This window comes from Canis lupus, chromosome 36 (genome assembly GCF_003254725.2).
Source record: "Canis lupus dingo isolate Sandy chromosome 36, ASM325472v2, whole genome shotgun sequence".
NCBI classification, from domain to species: Eukaryota; Metazoa; Chordata; class Mammalia; order Carnivora; family Canidae; genus Canis; species Canis lupus.
The window spans coordinates 16,320,338-16,336,672 of NC_064278.1; the positions used below are offsets into that span (position 1 = coordinate 16,320,338).

Sequence of the window (16,335 nt, forward strand, 5' to 3'; positions counted from 1 at the left end):
TGTGCCTATCATGAATAAATAAATAAAATCTTAAAAAAAAAAAAAAGATTAAGGGATCCCTGGGTGGCGCAGCGGTTTAGCGCCTGCCTTTGGCTCAGGGCGCGATCCTGGAGACCCGGGATCGAATCCCACGTTGGGCTCCCGGTGCATGGAGCCTGCTTCTCCCTCTGCCTATGTCTCTGCCTCTCTCTCTCTCTCTTTCTCTCTCTATCATAAAAAAATAAAAATAAAAATGATTTTATTAAAAAAAATTAAAATCATTAATGTGGTAAGAGTAGGTAGATTTCAACCTTCAGTAGTCCATACACCTTAAATTTTTTTTCACAATCCTGGATGTCTTAAATCCTCTTTTATATTTAGCTTCATTATGTAATTCTTAGAGAATACCAGTTTTAAAACAGGGTTAAAAAGATTTTCCTAATGTTGAAATAGCAACTGTGCACATATTAGACAAGTTCAAATGAAAAAATGCTTCGAACTTGGAGTGTTTCTTGGGGAAGGCTTTCTGACCTTTGGGACCCAGGCCTCCATGTTAGCATTTGCTGTAGTAACCTCCTGCTTGGCTAGTCCAGCCTGTTCTTTGCATATTCAGAAACTTAGTCTTGTCAGTCTACTAGAGTTGATTAGCTAGGGAGTGCTGACTGGAACTAACAGGCTTCTAAGACACCGATATGGAGAGGGTCAATTTATTAATTTAACAATGAGAAACAACTGCCACAAGGCCCAGATACTCATGCTGGCCTGACCAGCTCATTGTTTCCCTGTAGACAACCCACGTGGGAAGCCAAATTACAATCAGAAGATTGCTTGGTGAGCAAGGAATTGGAACAAAAGAAGTGTTCTAATTTGAATGTTTAATGGCATCAAGCAAAGATAGTGTGATTCATTCATTTTCACATAGAGATAGCCTTGCCATGGGTGGTAACTCAGAATCCACGAGCTGAGACTCTGTCCTGGACAATGCTAGAATAGGATACTGTCTTCATTTTTCTTTTAAAGACTCTGCTTCTTTGTATTTCCATTGCTTTTAATAGACACATTCCTTCTCAAAAAGTTCATATCTTCAGTCAGGTTATATAGGAAGATATTTCTGACCCTAGAATTATTCCTTTTTAAAGAGATTCTGTTTCTCTTCTGATCCAAGTGAGAACATACTTATTTCCCAGTTCTCTGGCAAGCACCTCACTGTTATGTTTGTGTATTTACTATAGGACTCGTCGTTATTAATCAGGAACTCCCCAGGTACCTTAGAAAACTATAGAATTATTGTATTAGTTTCCTAGGGCTGCTGAAACAAATTGCCACAAACTAGGTGGCTTTAAACAACAGAAATTTGTTATTTCATAGTTCTAGAGGCTGGAAGTCTAAAATCGAGATGTTGGCAAGGTTGGTGACTTTGGAGACTCTGAGGGAGAATCTGTTCCTGTGTTCCTTGCCTCTTCACTAAGCTTCTGGTGGTTGCCAGCAATCCTGGTGCTTCTTGGCTTGCAGCTGTATCACTCCAGTCTCTGCCTCTGTCATCACTGGCATTCTCCCTCCCTGTTTGTGTCTCTGTACAAATTTTTCTCTCTTAAGACCACAGTTACGCTAGATTTGAGGCCTACTCTAATGCAGTATAGCTTCAACTTAACCTTGATTATACCTGCAAAGAACCTGTTTCTAAATATCATCACATTTACAGATTCTAGATGGATGCGAATTTGCACAGGGGGTGGAGCACACTATTCAACCCAACACATAATTGTAAAGAACTCAGAAAAAATTTGGCTTCTCACTTGACCATACAGTGTTTATTTGCATCACTGTACTAGAATGAGCTGCTTTTGCATATCCAGATGCTATCTGTCATTCAGAGAAGCTTGTTTTGATTCATTCTTTTGGCAGATATGTTTGCAGATATTTTATTTGTAAGAATTTTAGAGCTTCAGTGACCTTTTGGCATTATTTAGTTAAGTGGTTCTTAGTTTTGGTCACATTAGAATAACCTGGGCAACTTTTAAAACTTTTAGTGCTCTGGCATGCCAGGCTAATTAAATAAAAATATCTTAAGGGGGAGATCCAAGCAACAGCGTATTTTAAAAATTTTTTCAGAGTTAGAAGGATTACAATGTATAGTGAAGGGTCAGAACCACTGATAGAAAACCTTTGTTTTATAAATACGGAAATAGGGGCTTAGAATAATGAAGTGACTTTTCCAAAGCCTTAAAATTAGTTTTTGGTAGCCCTGAGACAATGTTCTGGGCTTGTACCCCTCTTCAACTCCTCCCTACTGCCTCTCTGCCATTTAGGCAGAAGTTGTCTTCAAGTTAAGAAAAAATATTACCACTAAAAAGTACTTTAGGTGACCCATTTGGGATTTTAATTTGCAGTTATGTAAAATTAATATTTTATGAAACAGTATTTGATGTTAAATGTGTGATTTCTTTTTTAAAAAAAAATTTGTCCTTCGATGATCATGTTTTCTAAATTAAACTTAAAACAATTATGAAAGGTCTATAATCACATTTAAAAAAATTTTGGGAACTTGTTGCCATTTATTTTTAATATAATCTTTTACCCAGCTATAATACATTCTGCTTTTTTCTCTGGCTGCCTCATAGTGCACTGAGTAGATGAAACATTTCATCTGAATAATTTCCTGAGATATTTAGCAGTCTTCTTTTTCATTATAAACATTATAATATAATTTACATACAGCTTTTTTCATGTTTTATAAAAATGGAATCATATAATATTTATAGCTGGCTGCTTTTGCTTATTAATATTATGTTTGTGAGATTCATTCATATTGTTGAGTAGAGCTGTAGATTTTTCTCTCTTTGTATACTATTCTGGTATGTAAGTATACCACAGTTTATCCATTCTACTGCTGGTGGTATTTGGTTGATTGCAGTTTGGGGCTGTTATGAATAATGCTGCTACTCGCATAGTTGTAGTTGTCTTTTGATGGAGATAAGCACTCATTTCTGTTGGGTGTATACCTAGGAGTAAAATACTTGGCTATAGGATATGCCTTTGTTCTGCTTTAGTAGATACTGACAAGCAATTTTCCAAAATAGTTTTACCAGTTTATAATCCATATGAAAATGATATTTTAGTAGCATTTAAATATTAAATATTTAGCATACTAAATATTTTAGTATTTAGTAGCATATGAAAATTCCCCGTTCTGCTGCCTTCTCAACACTTAATATATTCTGCCTTTTTTCACTTTAATAATTCTGATGCGTGCAGTTGTATTACATTGTGGTTTTAGTTTGCATTACCTAAGACTAATGAGGTTCAACAAATCTTTCATGTTTTGTGGCCATTTTATGACATACCTATTCAGGTCTTTTGCCCATTTTTCTTTTGATAACTCCTTCTTTAGAAAATTATCTAGACCAGTATATAGTCTTACAGAGTTGAGCATGTGAACATGATGTTAATTCTGAACAACTTCTGTTTTAATAATAAATAAAACTATCACCTCAAGAGTAATATACCTTAGCATGGTGGCTCTTAATCATGTTGTGCATCAGAATCACTAGTGCAACAACACCAGAAACACTGATGAATTATTATGGTTGGGTGGGAGGCTGTGTCTGGATTTCTAAAAAGCTCGGCAGATGATTGTGATGCCCATCCTATGTTGAAAACCACTCCATCAGAGTGAGACTTTATTTGGCATTGTTACCAAAGAGAGTTATAGGAAATAGTGATCTGGAGAGGAAAAAAACCTTAGTTTCTGTTTCTTGCTTTTAAGTTTTGTAAAAATATTTCTTAATTACAAGCAAACATTTTTGGCCATTAAGTCATGCTTTCAACATTTACTGTATATCTGAAAATTATAAATATTTTTAAACTCTTGATTATAGAAAATTCTAAGTAGATACAAAGGCAAAAAGGAAGAGTATAATGAATTCATGGTATCATAAACCCATTACCTAGCTCCCACAATTATCAACACATGACCAGTCTTGTTTGATTCATTCCCATGTACAATCCCTCCCTACCCCTGGATTTTAAAGCAAATGCAGACATATTTTTTCATCTACAAATATCCAGTATGTATCTTTAAAAAATAAAGCCTAAAAAACATAACCATGAGACTCTGTATAACACCCCCCAAAAAATAAATAAACAGTAATTTCTTAGTTTTATTAAATAGCCCATCGATGTTAAAATTTTTTTTTTTTTTTTTTTTTTACTATTTGTTTGAAGCAAGATTCAAATGAGCTCCTTATGTTTGTAATTGACACATCTTTTGAGCCCCTCTTAAGATAGGGCTTCCTTCCCTCTCTTCTTGGTTATTGTTACAGAGGAAGAAACCAGGTTGGTTTTCCTGTTAGTTTCTCAGTCTGGATTTTGCATTCTTACTGTATTGTTCATAATGTTGTATATAGTTGTAGATTGTGTATACTTCCAGAAAGAGAACTTTACCCTCATGAATCACTTGGTATTTTCCTGTCCTTACAGTGACATCTCCTCAGGGTTTTTTTTTGTTTTTTTTTTTGGTCATCTGAGGTTCATTCTGCAGTAGCATGCTTGTGGATGCATTATTTTTATATGCACAAGTGTCAGGTTACAAAGGGCAATTTGGCTGTGTATAAAATCTATGAAATACATTTTTTTTGATTACCTTAAATATATTATTCTGTCATCTTCTGGCAAAAAGCATTGTTGTTAAAAAGTCTGAGGACAATCTGATTTTCTTTTCCTTAATTGTGACCTGGTCTTAGAAAACCTGAGTGATTACATTTTTTTTTCCCCTTTTCTTCAAAGGGTTGATTTTCCCAGATACACAGGATACTCTTAAATATGTAGTTTCAAGCTTTTATTTTAGGAGAGTTCTCTTGAGTTACTATTTTTCATATATAGTATTGTTTTGATTTTCTTTTTCAGGGGCTGCCTTTATAGGTGTATCTTTTTGTTCATTTCTGTCTACCACTTTTTAAAAAATTCACTTTATCTCTTTTTTCTTTTTTAAATAACAGCTTATTGAGATACAATTCATATACCATAAAACTTACCCTTTTAAAGTGTGCAATTCTTAGTATACACAGAGGTGTGCACTATCATCACCATCAAATTTTAGAACATTTTCAAATTTCAGAAAGAAACCTTTATCCATTAGCAGTCACTCCTCCTTTTCCCTTTCACCCAGCTCCTGGAAACAACCTAATCTACTTTCTGTTTCTGTGGAACTTCCTGTTATAGACATTTCATGGCATCACAATATGTGATTGGCTTCTTTCACATCATATAATATTTTCAAGCTTATCCATGTGTGGTATGTATCAGTACTTCATTACTTTTATGACCAAATACTATCCTATTATATGGATGTATTGCTTTTTGTTTATCCATTCTTTAGTTAGGAATTTTTAGGTTGTTTCCACTTTTGAGGTGTTGTGAATAATACTGCTGTGAACACTTACATACAAATTGTTGTTGTGTACATATGTTTTCATTTCTTTTGGGTATATACCTAGGAGAGGAATTGTTGGGTCATGTGTTAACTCTAATTATTAGCATTTTGAGTAACAAACTATTTTTCAAAACAGCTGTACTAATTTATATTTCCACCAGCATGTATGAGGGTTCTGATTTCTTACATCCTCGCCAACACTTGCTATTATCTGTCCTTTTTATTATGGACATCCTAGTGTGTGAAATGAAATCTCATTGTGGTTTCAATTTGCATTTCCCTGATGAATTATGATGTTGAACATCTTTTTAAATGATTACTTGCTGTTTGTGGATCTCCTTTAGAGAAAAGTTTGTTCAAATCCTTTGCCCAATTTTTTGATTGGCATATTTTCCCCTTTTTATTAATGAGTTCTAAGTGTTCTAGATACAAGTCACTTTGATTTCCAGATATTTTCTTGTATTGTATATGTTGTCTTTTCACTTTTTTGAAGGTATTGTTTGAAGCACAAGAGTATTTAATTTTGATATAGCCCAATTTATTGACTTTTATTGTTTGTGCTTTGGGTTTTGAAACCATTGGCAAGTCCAAAGTTACAACAACTTACTCCTGTGCTTCCTGGTAAGAGTTATATATAGCTTTACCTCTTTATTTGGATGTGTCATACATTTTGAGTTACTTTCTTTTCTTTTTTTAAGTTTATATTTTAATTCCGGTTACTTAACCTAATAGTGTTATGTTGTTTCAGGCATACGATATAGTGATTCAACAATTGTATACATCACCTGCTGCTCATCACAAGTGCACTCCTTGATCCTATCACCTGTTTAACCTCTATCCCCCAACACGTACCTTTCCTCTGGTAACCATCAGTTTTCTATAGTTAAGAGTCTATTTCTTGGTTTGTCTCTTTCTTTTCTTCCCTTTGTTTCTTAAATTCAACTCAATTCCAAGAAGTGAAATCATACGATATTTGTCTTTTTCTGACTCACTGATTAGTATTATACTCTCTAGATCCACCCATGTCATTGCAAATGGTAAGATTTCATTCTTTTTTATGGCTGAATAATATTCCTGTGTGTGTGTGTGTGTGTGTGTGTGTGTGTGTGTTCTTTATTCATCAGTAGGTGGACACTTGGGCTTCCTCCATATCTTGCCTATTGTAAATAATGCAGCTTTAAACATAGGGGTGCATATATCCTTCGAATTAGTGTTTTTGATATTCTTTGAGTAAATACCCAGCAATGTCATTGCTGGATCATAGGATGACCTTTATTTTTAACTTTCTGAAGAACTTTCATACCGTTTTGCACAGTGGGTGTACCAGTTTGCATTCCCACAAGAGTGCCAGAGGGTTCCTTTTTCTCCACATCCTCGCCAGTACCTGTCATTTCTTGTGTTGTTGATCTTAGCCATTCTGACAGGTGTGAGGTGATATTTCCTGGTTCCTTTTTTTAAAGGATTTTATTCATTCATTTGAGTGAAAGAGCACAAGCAGAGGGAGGGGCAACAGGGAGAGGGACAAGCAAACTCCCCACTCAGTGGGGAGCCTGATGTGGGGCTGGATCTCAGGATCCTGTATCACAATCTGAGCGGAAGTCAGCCACCTAACAGCCACCCAGGAGCACCTCATTATAGTTTTGGTTTGCATTTCCCTGATGATAAATCATGATGAGCATCTTTTCAGGTGTCTGTTGGCCATCTGGACATCTTTGGAGAAATGTTTGTTCGTATCTTCTGCCCATTTTTAAATTGGATTATTTGGTTTTTTGGGTGTTGTGTAAGTTCTTTATATATTTTGGATACTAGCCCTCTACCAGAGATGGCATTTGCAAATATCATTTCCCATTCCATAGGTTGCCTTTTATAGTTTTAGTGATGGTTATCTTCACTGTGCAGAAGCTTTTTATTTTGATACAGTTCCAATAGTTTATTTTTGCTTTTGTTTCCCTTGACTCAGGAGACATATCTAGAAAAAGAGTTGCTACAACTGATGTCAGAGAAATTACTGCCTGTGTTCCCTTCTAGGATTTTTATGGTTTCAGGTCTCATATTTAGGTCTTTAATCCACTGTGAGCTTATTTTTGTGTATGGTGTGAGAAAGTGATCCAGTTTCATTCTTTTGCAGGTAGCTGGCCAGTTTTCCAACACCATTTGTTAAAGAGACTTTTTTCCATTAGATATTCTTTCCTGCTTTGTTGAAGACTAATTGGCCATATAATTGTGGGTCTATTTTGGGTTTTCCTTTCTTGTTCCATTGATCTGTGTGTCTGTTTTTGTGCCAGTATCATACTGTTTTGATTACTACAACTTTGTAATATAATTTGATGTCTGGAATTGTGATACCTCCAGCTTTGCTCTTATTTTTCAGAATATCTTTGGGTATTTGAGGTCTTTTGTGGTTCCATATAAATTTTAATGGTTGGTTGTTCTAGTTCTGTGAAAAATGCTGTTGGTATTTTGACAGGGATTGCATTGAATGTGTAGGTTACTTTGGTTAATTATAGACATTTAAACAATATTTGTTCTTCCAGTCCATGAGCATGGAATGTCTTTTCCATTTATTTGTTTCATCTTCAGTTTCTTTCATCAGTGTTGTATAGTTTTCGGGGTACAGGTCTATCACCATTTTGGTTAAGTTTATTCCTAGGTATCTTACATTTTTAGTGCAATTGTAAATGAGATTTTCTTTTTTTTTTTAAGATTTTATTTATTTATTCATGAGAGACACACAGAGAGAGAGAGAGAGAAAGAGAGAGAGAGAGAGAGAGAGAGAGGGAGAGGCAGAGACACAGGCAGAGGGAGAAGCAGGCTCCATGCTGGGAGCCTGATGTGGGACTCGATCCGAGGTCCTCAGGATCACATCTGGGTTGAAGGCAGCCCTAAACTGCTCAGCCCCTGGGGCTGCCTCGAGATTGTTTTCTTAATTTCTCTTTGTGCTGCTTCATTGTTGGTGTATAGAAATACAACAGATTTCTGTACATTGATTTTGTATTTTGTGACTTTACTGAATTCGTTTATAACTTCTTGCAGTTTTTTGGTGCAGTCTTTCAGGTTTTCTACATATAGTATCATGTCATCTGCCAGTAGTGAAAGTTTTACTTCTTTCTTACCAATTTGGATGCCTGTTTTATTTCTCTTCGTTGTCTGATTGCTGTGGCTAGGACTGCCAGTATATGTTGAGTTACTTTTATGGTATGAGGAAGGAGGGGTGCAACTTCATTCTTGTGCATGTGCAAATCCGACTTGTCCATCATTCTTCTTGTCCATACATTTAATTGTCATGACACCATTAATTGAAGATCTGCCATAATGACTTTGCGTGGAATTTGACTAAGATCGTTTTTTGTTGCTTATTGTCTACTAGTAAAATGAGTTTTCCTCTACTTTTAGGAGGGTGAGAATGAGCAAGGATAACTTTTCTAGTTTCGTAGTCTAGGCTAAAACTCTCTCCTGTGTTTTTTGCAAAGTGGATATTTATTTCTCTGTGTCTTATACTTTCTCAGATGTGCCCTTTCTGTTTTTCTCTGCTACTTTTATCGGAGTGTTCTCTTTCCTTTTGTTCCTACTGTGCTGTATGCTACAATTTTGATTCTACTCCTAGCAGTTTCTCTTTGGTGAGACTTTGTCTTAAAAAGGGGCTTTGGTAAAAAAAAAAAAAAAAAAAAGGGATCCCTGGGTGGCGCAGCGGTTTGGCGCCTGCCTTTGGCCCAGGGCGCGATCCTGGAGACCCGGGATCGAATCCCACGTCGGGCTCCCGGTGCATGGAGCCTGCTTCTCCCTCTGCCTGTCTCTGCCTCTCTCTCTCTCTCACTGTGTGCCTATCATTAAAAAAAAAAAAAAGGGGGGGGGTGCTTTGGTTTGTTAATTTTGAGAGTTTATAAAACTCAGACTGCACCGTTAGACCTTACTTATAATATACATTGGAGTGTGCTTGCACTTATTTAGAAGTAGAATTGCACTGAACTCCCTCCCAGTTTCCTGCTGTTCTCAGACTCAGCGTGTTCCCTAACACAGCCCAGTGAGTATTTGCTGCAACTATGAGGCTCTTCTGTTCTCTGGCCCCATGCCTTTCCACACTTCTTCCTGCACAGGTGTTTGTACGACATAGGTCTTGTAGTTGGCAGAGGTTTGTTTCTACTCACTTATATTTGGAGCTTTGTGTCCTGATTTTGTTGTATGTATTGTTTGTAAATCTTCGGTTTTGCTCTCCTCATTGCTTTGTTTGGGTTTATGGGGGAGTTCAAAAAGTATACTGCAGTTGCTGTCATCCTCCCAGAATCCTCTCATAGACAAATGTGTTTGAAGCACATTCTGTTCCTTTTTTAAAACAGTATGATGTCTACAAGTTAAAAAGAAACTGCAGTCCAGTAGTTGATTCTTAGTTCATAATTCCAGGTAATTCTGTAATGAAACAAACAGGAACTTTTCTAGGCTGAGTTAAATATCATAAAATGTTGAATGTATGTTATATTTTGACTATGCTCAGAATCAACTTTTCCCTTTCAGAATAACAAGCCTTTGTACTCATTTGAGGATAATTCAGACTATGTTTATGATGTTATGTGGTCACCCACCCACCCAGCCCTGTTTGCTTGTGTGGATGGCATGGGGAGGCTGGATTTGTGGAATCTCAATAACGACACAGAGGTGAGCAGAAAAATAACAAAAATTGCACTGAAAAATAGAAAATTGGAGATTTATTGAATAATTTGTGAAATTCCTTTTATCCCAAGGAATGTAAAAGGGCTCTGTGATTGTAGCTTCATCACAAAGAAACCAAATAAGCTTTGTACCCTTAATAATAAACCGCATGCTGTGCAGAACTGAAGGGAGAAATAATGTTGCCAAGAGCACTGGGGCATTTCCTTTTACTTTTGAAAAGCACTATCATGTCTATAATGTCCTGGCAAAGTCAGTCATAAGGCAACTGGGATATTTTTCATTCATAGGCTACAAAGCAGATAGTTTCAGACTGTTGAAATATGTTAACCCTAATTCTGAATTTCTAAATTATCTCTTAGCCTTGACAGAATTGTGTATCATCCATAAACATTAGTTTTAGCCTGACTTATTTGAATGAAAGAAAAATGTATTTTGATGACTTGTTCCATGAAGGATTGAAAACATATTGTTACTGTAAAATGAATATAGAAACTAGCAAGTTTCCTAATTACTATGTTAAAACCACTTATTGGTGATGAAGTGTAACTACAGCTATTACTTATTTTTAGGTATTTGTATTTTTACCAACTTCAGCTTAAAATGTTCCTTGAATTCTATATTGATATGTGGTAGTAAGAAGTAATATTTTAGCCATTCTGTCAGAAACAATTATTGAAGGGAATGTCTCTTGTTTCCTTCCCCAACATCCCAGTCTTTCCCATATTTCCTCCTGTTTCTGGTAGTAGCCATCCAAATCCCAAAGTAAAATGGTTATATGGGGCAAGGAAGTTATGTATTAGAAATATAAGAGTAATTAAGTGTGCTAACTCCTGGTTTAGTAGTTTGAAGAAGAACATTCAAATACTCCTAGGAAAAGGTATCAAACCCTGGCTAAATAAATGGTTGGGCTTAATTATACCTTTATAGTTACCTAGAATGGTACCAATTGTATTTTTTTAGTTTGGGTTTTGGTGTTTGAGATTTGTGGTTACAGTTAAATTTGAACCTTTCCTATAATCATTAATTGAAAGAATATATCTAAATTATAGTTTTTCTCTGTAACAGTTTTGGCATTCCAGGAGTTAAATTAGTCGTCCAAGAATGACTAGTGTCAGTTTAAAGGATTACTTTTAATCAGGTTTCAAAAATTTTATTGTGCTTCCAGTCTGAGTCACATTGAATGTTTGCTCTGTGTGTGGCAAATAAATCTCTTTTTCCTCAGCATAAGAGAAGTACAGTCAGATTCCGGGGGCGGATGTGTGTGTGTGTGTGTGCGCGCGCCATTGTGTTGGGGTTATCATCCTCCCCTGCTCTAGACAGTTCATGAGAACAAGAGCTTTGGAAAGACCCATACTGCACCTTCAGTATGAACTGTTTCTAGGAACTGTGGCTCAAATCACAGGTTTCAGCTGACAGAGTCACAAGCTACAGAAGTAATTTCTGTCCTTTAAAATTGAACTGTAATCTGTTTATGAGGGCTTTTGAAATGTTTCTTTAGGGATCCCTGGGTGGCGCAGCGGTTTGGCGCCTGCCTTTGGCCCAGGGCGCGATCCTGGAGACCCGGGATCGAATCCCACGTCGGGCTCCCGGTGCATGGAGCCTGCTTCTCCCTCTGCCAGTGTCTCTGTGCCTCTCTCTCTCTCTCTGTGACTATCATAAATAAATAAAAAAAAAAAAAAAAAAAAAAAAAAAAAAAAAAAATGAAATGTTTCTTTAAAATGGGATTTTGGCCATCCGTTTTCAAACAGCTTGATTTCTTAAAAGAGTTAAAATAACAACAAAATCCTTTATTAAGAGAAGATCTTTCAAAATGATGTATGTATCCAGTCATGGGAGAATTTCTTATATAAGAACTTAAGTTATTTTCCCAAACCATTTTCAAGGATTGACTGTAATGTCATTCATAATATATCACTGAACAGGAAGAAAGTTGGAAAAATTCTTTATCTATTTTCATCTTTGTTTTAAAAAACGTAGCCAGATTGGAAGAAAGAAGAGTTACTGTTTTACATGTTTATAGAAATCTTGATGAAACTTTTAACACTGCACTATATTTTAAATGACTTTAGGTGCCAACTGCTAGCATTTCTGTGGAGGGTAATCCTGCTCTTAATCGTGTAAGATGGACCCATTCTGGAAGAGAGATTGCTGTGGGTGATTCTGAAGGACAGATTGTCATATATGACGTGGGAGAGGTATGGGGCTCACTGCCTGCAATTTCGATACATCTGTTTAGCTTTCAGGGCATTGTAGTTATGTTATGGTATATTTGTGGCTAAAACTAGTCTTCAAGGTTCAAGAATTGTATAAACCATATGATTATAAAGATAAAACTTTTTTCCACGACAGAAGCAACTCTTGAGATTAATTTTCTTTCTAAACTGGATGTTCTGTGTCCCCATGCAATGGATTTTGAGGATAATATCATACATTGGAAGTACCTTATTTCTTGAAGCAGAAATTACTAGAAATTAGAAACTCTTCAGGAAGAGGAAGAAATTTGGAGTTACAGTTGAGTTATAGATTTTGAGTTACAGACTTCAGGGCTTTATAGAATCAAGTTCTTAATTTTCTGCATTTGTAGATTTGTTTGGGCCAGGTAGTAGAAATCAAAAGTCGTTTCTTTTGAGAATTATTTGATGACTGTGTGAAAGGTGAATCTTGACTTGTGAACCTTGTTGCAATATCACTGAATCCAGCAGGATGAGTTGCATCTCTCTCATCTTTAGTACTTGGGGTGGGTATACACAATATCCAGGAGTAATTTCCTTTTTAGCCCTGACTAAAAGAAGCCTTAGTCACTCTTTCTTTTGCTATGCCTTATGATTCCCCATCCCCTCTGGACACCCTGTGGCCTCTAGCAATTGGATCTGAAGGGAGGTAGATTGAATCATTTAGAATAGACAATTGAACTGTCCACATAGATGGAATTGCTCTGTATCTGCACTAATACAGTAGCCACTAAGCACATATGGCTGTCCAACACTTAAAATGTGGTTAGTATAACTAAAGAACTGAATTTTACATTTTATTTCATTTTAAGTAACTTAAGTGTGAATAGTCACACATGTGTCTGGTAGCTAGCATGTTGGCTATCACTATCCAATCTGATCTAATATGGCAGGTTAAGAAGTAGGCACATTCATTTGCTATACTGAGTGGTTTGTGCCCTAATATGGCAGTGTCCAGATTTCTCCAATATGATAATGACAATTATCGAAAAGTCTGCGTCATCAGATGCTTCAGAGAGGCAAAAGCATCATGAGGCTCTTTTCCCCTTTAGTTGTTTATACATCACTAATGTGGTAAGAGATAGTGTACCTTCTCATGAAGGGATTAAGATATTGAAAAAGGTTACTTTGTGCTCCAAACAAAAAAATAAACACTCCTAAGAAACCAGGTGTTTGAAACATGCTTCAAAAACTTTTTCGTATTTGGAATAGAGCAAGAAGTAAAAATTTTTGAAGAATTCCTCCCCACCAGCAAAATCCATGAGATAGTGCATGGGAATTATATTTGCAGAGCATCATTGTTATTCTCTCTTGTACTGATGGTGATAACAGCAAAAGCAATTCTGAGGCTGTCACAACACACTTCCCAAACATCATCTTTTGTTTTGAAATGTATTGTAAAGCATTGTTATATTCCCTGTAATTATGGAAAGACCATTTATGTCAATTATTACTTTTTAATGGAAAAATTATTTGAAAACAAACTGAAATACTGGGTAAGATGATCTTTTTTTATTTTAGTGTACATAAAACATTGTCTTTCTTTTAACAGCAGATTGCTGTCCCCCGAAATGATGAATGGGCACGGTTCGGCCGAACACTTGCAGAAATTAATGCAAACCGAGCTGATGCAGAGGAGGAAGCAGCTACCCGAATACCTGCTTAGCTCCCAGATAGGGGATATTGTAGCCTTAGTGGATTTGGGGAAGTCTCTAAGTAGAACCTAAGACTATTTGCATGTTTCTGTCTAAATGTTAATTAAAAGGAAATTTCGTGGATTTAACCATGGATTTAATGCAGCAAGTAAATCTTAAAATGTCCCTTTTTATATAACATGCATCTTGTTTTGAATTTGTGTCATTTTTAATACAGATTGCAGCCTTTTCTGAATTCTTATAAACAGGTGTATATTTGGTATTATTCTTTTTAATTCTTTTCAACTTATAACACTATACAAGTTATTTCTAAAATACAGATTAAGTTCTGCATATTTTTAAATCACAAGTCCCTGTTATACTGATAATGTTCTCACTAACCATAATATGTAAGAACATTATTTCTTAGCCATAGCATGCATACATCTATCCAAGTTCCATTCTAATATCCTTTTTCTTTATAACTCATGTGATAGCTGTCTATAAATAAAAACAAATATGCTTTAACTTTTCAGATTTTCATTTTGATTTAGCCTTGCAATTTTAATTTTCCCATCCCTTTTATAAAATGTCTTTTTTCATTTCTTTCTTAAAGCTCTTGTTATAAGCAGTCACCTCAAATCTCATAAAGTTTTGTGTCTTAAATATGCCATGCATTAAAATGTAATAAATCTTTTGATGCATTATGAATTAATGTTTAACCTGTCAGTGAAAAAAAATTTCTCCTAGGTTAACTTTTGCTTTACTCCCTTATTTACTTTCCATCTGATATGCATTTAGTCTAAAGAATAAACAGAAAGCTGTCTATTATTTTCATTGACTGAGATTATTATGTATGTGAGCTCTCTATGACTAAAACCTCCTTTGAGAGAAATTGATTTCATGGTTGCAGTAGTAGCTATGAGGGAACAGTGTTCAAATGAACTTTGTGAATCACCTCTACATCTTGAGACCTGTTACCACACAACCTTTGTATATAAAAGCAAGTCTGAAAGGTGAGTGACAAATAGCTAAGACTAAATTTTGAAATCAACCTGTTTCAGGATTAGAGGAAAGCATAATGATCAGATCTTTATTTTATCCACTAAAATTGTCCATTTCCTTTATTTTATCCACTTTCAATTGTCTGTCCTAACCTCTTGGCCTTCAAAAGTTAAACTATTGTTTATTCAACAGAAAATAAACTAGGAAAGAAGAATAGACACCAGAATTTGAACATTTTTGTTGTTGTTTTATAATTCTAACCAAGATCCGTTGGAAGATGAATTTCCAAATAATAAAACTTCTAAACTACGAATATCGTCTAATGTAAGTAATAATCGACTAGGAATATTAGACCCAACTCTTGTTCTAGCTCTGGCACTCATGAGAAGTGTGATTTTAGCCAAGTCTTTCCATCTGTTTGTGTCTCGTTCTTTTTATCTAGGAATTAAGTTTGGATTAAATGATTGTTAAATTTCCTTCCAGCTCTAAAATTATTAATTACTTCAGGCAATTCTCCATTTTTATATATTCAGTTTTTGCAAATTAGCACCCCATAATTGCCTATTATATACCAAAGATAAGTTTTTATATTAGTAGGCAAACATCTCAAGTTAGCTCATAGTAGCAATATCTGTGAGTCAGAAGTTCAATCAGCAGGATCACACTGTCTTTGTATAGAAAAATTCATGTAATCACTACATTTTTGCCATCAATTTGTTAAAAGGACTAGAAAAAAGGAAAACATCATGACTAAGGTTGGAAATCAAGAGATGTGGCAAATCAGATGCTCTCAATTGGACTCAAGTTGTGTGTTTGATTGTCAAAGAATAAAGTTAATAAGTACTTAGTACCAGAATTTTTGCTTCTGAGGAATAACTTCTCCCTCCTACCTCAAAATACAGGGTGGACCTTGGCCCATATAACTTAGTCTGCATTTTTAGGAACACATAAATTTAATGTGAGGAACTGCCATTTAAAGTTGACTGAAAAAAAAATAATAATAAAGTTGACTGTATGATAGGAAAAAAGGAAGTACTAAGATTGTCAATATTGATGTAAAATCTTCCAACAGATCAAGCTGACTAGAAAAGTATAGTACTGCTTCTTTACTCTTTTACAAATAAAAATCTTAAAATTTTCAAGAATATCCAGTTTTGGAAATTGTACCTTATTTGTTTCCAGTTATACTTTTTTGCTGAGTGGGAACAAGCCATTGCTTTCTAGCTAATTTCTTATTTTGTTTATAATTTGGTTATTATCTTTTGAATGAGAAATTAAAGATTATTGGTTATCCTTGTTTGTGTTGAGGAAGAACACTCAGTTTTGCAGACAATAATTTCCTTACACTGAGTCTCCGAAATAATTATTTTTGGCATAATTAAAGCAAAAA

At 35.3% G+C, this 16,335-nt stretch overlaps 1 protein-coding gene across 15 annotated transcripts in view; it reads left to right on the forward strand.

Moving 5' to 3' along the window:
• Nucleotides 1-14,771, forward strand: part of DYNC1I2 (dynein cytoplasmic 1 intermediate chain 2) — a 59,761-nt gene extending 44,990 nt beyond the window's left edge. For 10 of the 15 annotated variants that reach the window (XM_035698000.2, XM_049106112.1, XM_025460176.3 and 7 more), the window contains 3 exons: nt 9,920-10,060; nt 12,145-12,270; nt 13,859-14,771. In XM_035698000.2, the coding sequence (XP_035553893.1) occupies nt 9,920-10,060; nt 12,145-12,270; nt 13,859-13,972 (381 nt within the window). In that variant the 3' untranslated portion in view covers nt 13,973-14,771. The remainder of the gene's footprint in view (nt 1-9,919; nt 10,061-12,144; nt 12,271-13,858) is intronic. The other 5 variants (XM_025460177.3, XM_025460171.3, XM_049106114.1 and 2 more) reach the window with 1 other exon arrangement.
• Nucleotides 14,772-16,335: the final 1,564 nt, after the last annotated feature.